At 33.5% G+C, this 5,926-nt stretch overlaps 2 protein-coding genes across 2 annotated transcripts; both read right to left on the bottom strand.

Annotated features, from left to right (window-relative positions):
* Nucleotides 1-145: 145 nt before the first annotated feature.
* Nucleotides 146-1,374, bottom strand: LOC110029726 (transcription factor bHLH137-like). Its single transcript, XM_020732147.1, has 5 exons — nt 1,321-1,374; nt 1,139-1,222; nt 683-802; nt 473-604; nt 146-375 (listed from the first exon to the last, which is right to left on the bottom strand). Exons 1-4 carry the CDS (start codon nt 1,372-1,374, stop codon nt 482-484), a joined length of 381 nt encoding a protein of 126 aa, XP_020587806.1. The 3' UTR covers nt 146-375; nt 473-481.
* Nucleotides 1,375-1,440: 66 nt separating this feature from the next.
* LOC110029725 (transcription factor bHLH137-like) lies at nt 1,441-2,164 on the bottom strand. Its single transcript, XM_020732146.1, has 3 exons — nt 1,811-2,164; nt 1,611-1,736; nt 1,441-1,524 (listed from the first exon to the last, which is right to left on the bottom strand). The coding sequence occupies exons 1-3, from the start codon at nt 2,000-2,002 to the stop codon at nt 1,441-1,443; spliced, it is 402 nt and encodes a 133-aa protein (XP_020587805.1). The 5' UTR covers nt 2,003-2,164.
* Between the last annotated feature and the right edge of the window lie 3,762 nt (nt 2,165-5,926).

Raw genomic sequence — 5,926 nt, 5'->3', positions numbered from 1 at the left:
TATATATATATATAGTTTATATTGAGAGAACAATAAAGTCAGACTACTGTGCAAAAAGATAGTCACATCCCCTCTGTCGCAACTTGAAGAGTGCAAAGAACCAAACGCAAGTTGCAACAACAGACAATGAATATTATTGATTAATTACTCATCATCTTCATGTAACTCTACCCAACTACATCACAATCTCTCTACAATCTTGTGCTACCACTACCTATCAAACTAGCTAGCTTCACTCCCCAAAGCACTCTATAGCTTCTTCCATTTTCTCTTCCATAACAACCCCCACTCTCTTATATATATAAACCCAGATCTTAGAGTTCTTCTCTGCTTCTTGCAGTACCAATGGTGTTTTCCATGCTCCCATGCCTTCATCTGTACAACTGAACAGCTGAAACTAATCAGTAGAGTAAATAGAAGAAATTTCTTCTGTAATTATAAGCTGTTTTATTAATGTAATAGAGAGACATGCCTCCATGTCTTAATACGGGCCCTCTCCCTTGCTTCCATGCTGAAACAAGCACATGTTGTTGTTCAGAACTATATTGTTGAGAATTAGATCTTGTCTCTCATCTGGAATTTGCTTCAAAAAACTAACATTTTCCTGTAAAATCCATAGATGAATTCACAATTTGCTCTTTTGTTAGCTCTCTCTCTCTCTCTCTCTCTCTCTCTCTCTTACCTGAGAGAGGAAAAAGGATCCTTGATTCTGTAACAGTACTGGAGGATGGTTCATCATGGTTTCATACCCTTTACATGTGCCCTGATCAAGGGTTGGTTGTAGCAAAGAGAATGGCATTAGCTGTGTCATCATATTCACATAATCAGTAAAAAATCATTGAATATATATATATATATATATATATATATGACATAAACATAACTAAAAATCTAACAAAAAAAATCTTAAAAAAATTTTACAGCCTAAGTTATAAGTAATCTAGGATATATATATTCTAATCATATTTTTTTTCTAAAATTAAGTGATATTTAACCACCAATTTACTTCATTATATATACCCCATTGTATAAAATATAATAAATTTATAATTTCAAAAACATTAGTCCAATTAATAAAAATAAAAATAGGAGACCAATTATCTACTCTACTATTAGTTAGTCATGTCTACATACCCACCTCTGTTTGATTGACTAGACAATCATAGTCATCTGAAAGGTCAAACATCATTGGATTCACACATGCAAGCTTCATTGACAGAAACTGTAATTTCGCCAAAAAAAAAAAAAAGAAAAAGTATCTACTAAAAATCACATGTAAATTAATTAAAAAATATATTCTCAATTAGATTAAGTACTTACCTCAACTTGGTTCTGCAAGGACTGCACATAATTGATTATCTCATCAAGCATCATAGTACCACCTAATAATATAAATCAATAATTACATTATTTATTTATATAAATAAATAAATTATTTATTTATTTATGAATCTGAACCTTTTCACAACCAGGAACAAGTCCCTGAAGAACCTTCATCCTTTCACTGATCTTCTCTCTTCTAACCTGATCATATTCCAACATAAACAATAATAATAATAGTAATAATTTATAATTTCATTTATATAACTAAGAAAAATAATAAAATTTACTCTCTCTGCAAGACTATGACTATCTGTAGCTTGACCTCTCCTTGCTCTAACATGTATATAACCAACAGGCGCTTCATCCCCTTCCTTCTCCTTCTGCTTTCTTCTCCTTCCATGAAACTTTGCATCCTAATAAATCAAATAACACCAACTGATCAATATACAAATATATACAAAAACATATTTTTATATTACAAAAATACCTTGATAGCGTAAAGATTGTTTCTTTCACTGTAATGAGAAGAATTGGATGCATTGCTTACAGTGCGATGAACAGTAGAGGAGGATTCATTAATGGCTTCTGCTAAGGGATCAAAGGAGTAATCAGTCATCTTTCTTAGTTGCGAGAAGGTGGGGAAGGAGAAGGCACTCTGTTCTTCAATTCCAGAGCTCATTAAAGAGCTCCTGAACAGAGAGAGAGAGAGAGAGAGAGAGAGAGGGGTAATATTGATCTGTATGATATCAGAAATGCGCAGACCTGCGGTGCTGTTGCTTTATAGAAAAAGTTGAGATAAGACGCATTATGGATCTCTTGATACTTTTTACTAGAGCTCTATATGAATGGTTTCAGGCTATGTCGGCACAGTTACTCTGCTATGGGGAGAGGAGCAGGGGGCTAATTAGAGGGAAAATGTGTGTATAAATGGGTTATACTTTGTGGGGGCGGGGGGCTCACAGCGGACCGTTGGAGAAATTGTAGAAGGTGCAGCAGTGATGAAGTTGTGATCTTATAAAAAAATTATTTTTTTGCATTTAGAATGATAGATTTTAGAATATTTACATATGTATACTGGAGAATTATTATGTATTTGTATATCTAACTCCTAAATTTCGCTTTTAAAAAGATAGGAGTGGTGGTGTTTTTAATATGATGTTAAGTATTTGAGGGATGTGTATGTAAATATGAATGTTTAGGTGTTTGGCAAATATGTAGATAGATAAGAATTGTGTGGTGCGTATGCAAATGCTCCATGTTAGAGTAGTTGATTTATGTAGAATTAGAGGTGAATTGATGATGAGATCAGGGTGTGCAATTATATACTGTGAAATTCATTTACATGATAAGTTCGATCATCCTCAAAAATGACTCAGATTCCACCATTGCAGAGAAGATTTGTAGTTGGTTTACATATGTAGGATACAACATCATTTATGTATCATGTAAGCAAATAAATAGAAGGCATAAACGCGTATATCTGGAATAAAAATTTGTTAAAATATATTGCTTGTTGTATGCTCCTAAATTTGTGGAGGCAGTGTCATATATTAACTGTCATAGTACTGTACAAAGATTCAACAAACACATATATAAGAAAATCGATAGAAAAGACAACATTAGTTAGTAAAAAATCTGAAGGGGAAAAATCACGGTCGGGTTTGACCCAGTTTAAATGATTCCACTATATTAATATAGGTTATAAAATTTTATAGACCCATGAATAGAAGAAGCAGTATTACACGAGTGGGATGTGACTTTCACTAAGAAAGTGACAGAAAATATTAAGGAATTGGCGGTGACCCGACAACAATGAAGAAAAGCCGGCACTAGAGACCAAGTGTTAGAAAGTTTCATGCTAGCATCGGCGGTAGCGTTGTCGATGAAGGTCTGGCTATGACAGCAACTCAACGACAGTGCTAGACATTGGGGGTATGACACTGGCGGTGGTTGGGCAATGATGGTCTGAAAGTTTTCTGAGAATGATGCAATTCAAGGATTCCTGACTGGAGATATCTGGATGTGTTGGGTCAACTACCTTCGCGATTATGTAGACTTAGAGTTCTAGTGGCTTGAGATGACGGGTCTGTGGTACCCTGACTCGACCACCTCTACATGTTTAGGTATTACTCCTCTCTTTATTTGACTACCCACTTTGAGCCCTATCACTCCACTTGTTGTCGTTGATATCATCTTAACAACCCGATTATCGATGAGTTGTCACTCGTTTGGAATACGATGATTTGTCCTCTACACTTATAGCCTAAAAGTGCTTAGACATATCAGGATATCCCGTCAGGATGATCTGATTATTTTGTAGGCTTCGTATACTAATGAGTCTGTTACCCATGCAGGATCGTGAGAGACTCACCCTTCACCTCGAGACTTAGCAGAAGCTTTGAAAGCATCAGAACATTCACCTACGAAAGAACTGTCTTTTCATAGCCCTTTGTTAGTTGTCACTTCTAATGCAATCAGAACTCTCTAGATCAAGAGTATTATTGAGCAACTCTCAAGATGTAATTAACAAAGTGAGATACATCCTCTTCAGAGCACTCTAGACCCCAGAAGAGGAAAGTACACCTAAATCTCTTGTTGTGGGTGATCTACATAGGTATTCTTTCGTGAATATTGATCCAAGGTGCTTCCTCCGGATCTTATTTGGACGGACAGACTCGATCTATCATTGTGAGATTTATCACACACAAACCATCTACATTTCCTTTCTCTCATTTGTGTCTATCGTATTTTGACTTTTTTGGTTACTCTTTTCTTCTGATCATTCACATGATTCAGAAGAGAAACTTATTCAGAAAAGGGAAGTATACAACGATGAACAAACAGATGACTCCTTCAACTATATATATATATATAATTGATGAGTAGTATTTTAAAAAAAAAATTAGTTACTACGAGGTTACAAAGATTTATAATCAATTAAAATTATTAATAAAAAATACAATAAAAATATGTTAAATTATGTTTCAATACAAATAATAAGATTTAAATCTCACTTTATCTTTAGCATCCTACGACAGTGTAACTAGGATTGTCAAAATGAATCTTTGTTCCTAAACAACTCGTGTTCAGCTCGTTAAGCAAACAAGCCGAATACAAACACATTTTTTGTGTTCAAAATATAAACAAACCGAACAGAAACAGTAATATTTTTAACTAGCAGAATGCGAGCTGAGCCTGAACTCGCTCGTGTTCGACTCTTTTACACCACTAGAGCTAAAGCATCCTCGAAAGAATGGAGCTCCTTTAGCTTTCTCTTTCAAGTCGAGGTCCCAGGTCTTCTGTCATAGAGGGAATGAGAGTCTATTTATAAAATTTTGTGAATTACATCTTTTGTAAATACGGCGCAAATCTAGACCAGTACTCCATCGAACAGTGAGGAGCAATCTCTTTGATCGGATGAGTTCTATGAGCATTTGAGTGTCTTAATGATGTTATAATTTAGTGATCTCAGGCATGTTGGATTTAGCTCGATGAGACACTCATATTGACTATTAGATTGTTAGATTTGAAATTCATTTGACTATTCAATTGCCCATTCAAACCATCGAATTGATCTTAATCAATTTGATTTGGGCTTGGTTGGACTCGAATTGGACCAAGTTTAGAGTAGTTAGGTCCGCCTAGCCAAGTTTCTCAGCTTGATTTTAAGTTTGATGAAATTGGAGCTTAGATGATCATGAATTCGTATTTGCAGTTGTTAAAATTCTGCGAGATTCATGCATAATTAAAATAAATATTTAGGTAATAAGTAATTTGATGGCTAATTTAAAATATATGTAATTTTTCTTATTTTTTTTTCTAATTTTATAATTCTCATACTATTTTTATTTTATATCATGCGGCTATTTCTTTATCAATTGAATTTAAGGCAATTAAAAATTTTAATTACATTTTTAATTTCATCAGCAGTTATATTTTTTTTTATTATTTGAATTTATTTTATATTTATTTAATTTGTGTAATTAATACGCAATAATTTAGTTTCAAGAATATAATATTACATTGATGTGTTCAATGGTGTTTCTGTAAAAAATCATTACCTTATGGTCTTCGAAAAGCTTATAAGATCTCTGGTCTTTACTTCTCTTTTGTTTAGGAATTTCAGTGACGATGAGAATAAGATGAGATTTTAAAGATAGATTTTTTATTTTATTTTTTTTACATGACCAACCCGAAACTTACTATTTACAAATTAGCCACCATCTTTTATCTATTTTTCAAATAGTCAGTCAAACATCAAAATCCATGGTGAAATCCAAGCCCATATTTTTCATTTTCTTAATCAAATTCTCATAGTTTGATCATGACACATGTAAATATATAAGTTTGGTAGTTAAGAAACTTCATCTCTGTAATTAATTTGTAAATATCAACGTAACATGTGATATGTATGTAATAATCTCTTCTTGAAAAATTTCCATCTTAAGTCCTCAAGGCAGTTGTTTTAGATGGTTTGGTTGCATTAAACGTCGACCATCTAATGATCTGATTAGGAGAGTAGATCTTTTATATCTGACTTGTGCTAAGAAAGGCAGAGGTAGACCTAGGAAGACTTGGGCTTATTACTTGGGCTTATTGTATT

Source organism: Phalaenopsis equestris, unplaced genomic scaffold, assembly GCF_001263595.1.
Source record: "Phalaenopsis equestris unplaced genomic scaffold, ASM126359v1 Scaffold000600, whole genome shotgun sequence".
Lineage (NCBI taxonomy): Eukaryota > Viridiplantae > Streptophyta > Magnoliopsida > Asparagales > Orchidaceae > Phalaenopsis > Phalaenopsis equestris.
The sequence above is the reverse complement of the archived record's forward strand: the minus strand, read 5'-3'. Positions and strand labels throughout refer to the sequence as shown.

What these genes read in the sequence shown, in the direction of transcription:
- LOC110029726 (XM_020732147.1), bottom strand. Translation starts at nt 1,374, where the DNA reads ATGATGCTTGATGAGATAATCAATTATGTGCAGTCCTTGCAGAACCAA. An exon ending in CCTTGCAGAACCAAGTTGAG is followed by an intron (nt 1,223 to 1,320) that starts GTAAGTACTTAA and finishes GCGAAATTACAG; the next exon opens with TTTCTGTCAATGAAGCTTGC. An exon ending in GATCCTTTTTCCTCTCTCAG is followed by an intron (nt 605 to 682) that starts GTAAGAGAGAGA and finishes TGGATTTTACAG; the next exon opens with GAAAATGTTAGTTTTTTGAA.
- LOC110029725 (XM_020732146.1), bottom strand. Translation starts at nt 2,002, where the DNA reads ATGAGCTCTGGAATTGAAGAACAGAGTGCCTTCTCCTTCCCCACCTTC. An exon ending in ACAATCTTTACGCTATCAAG is followed by an intron (nt 1,737 to 1,810) that starts GTATTTTTGTAA and finishes TTGATTTATTAG; the next exon opens with GATGCAAAGTTTCATGGAAG. An exon ending in GTCATAGTCTTGCAGAGAGA is followed by an intron (nt 1,525 to 1,610) that starts GTAAATTTTATT and finishes GAATATGATCAG; the next exon opens with GTTAGAAGAGAGAAGATCAG.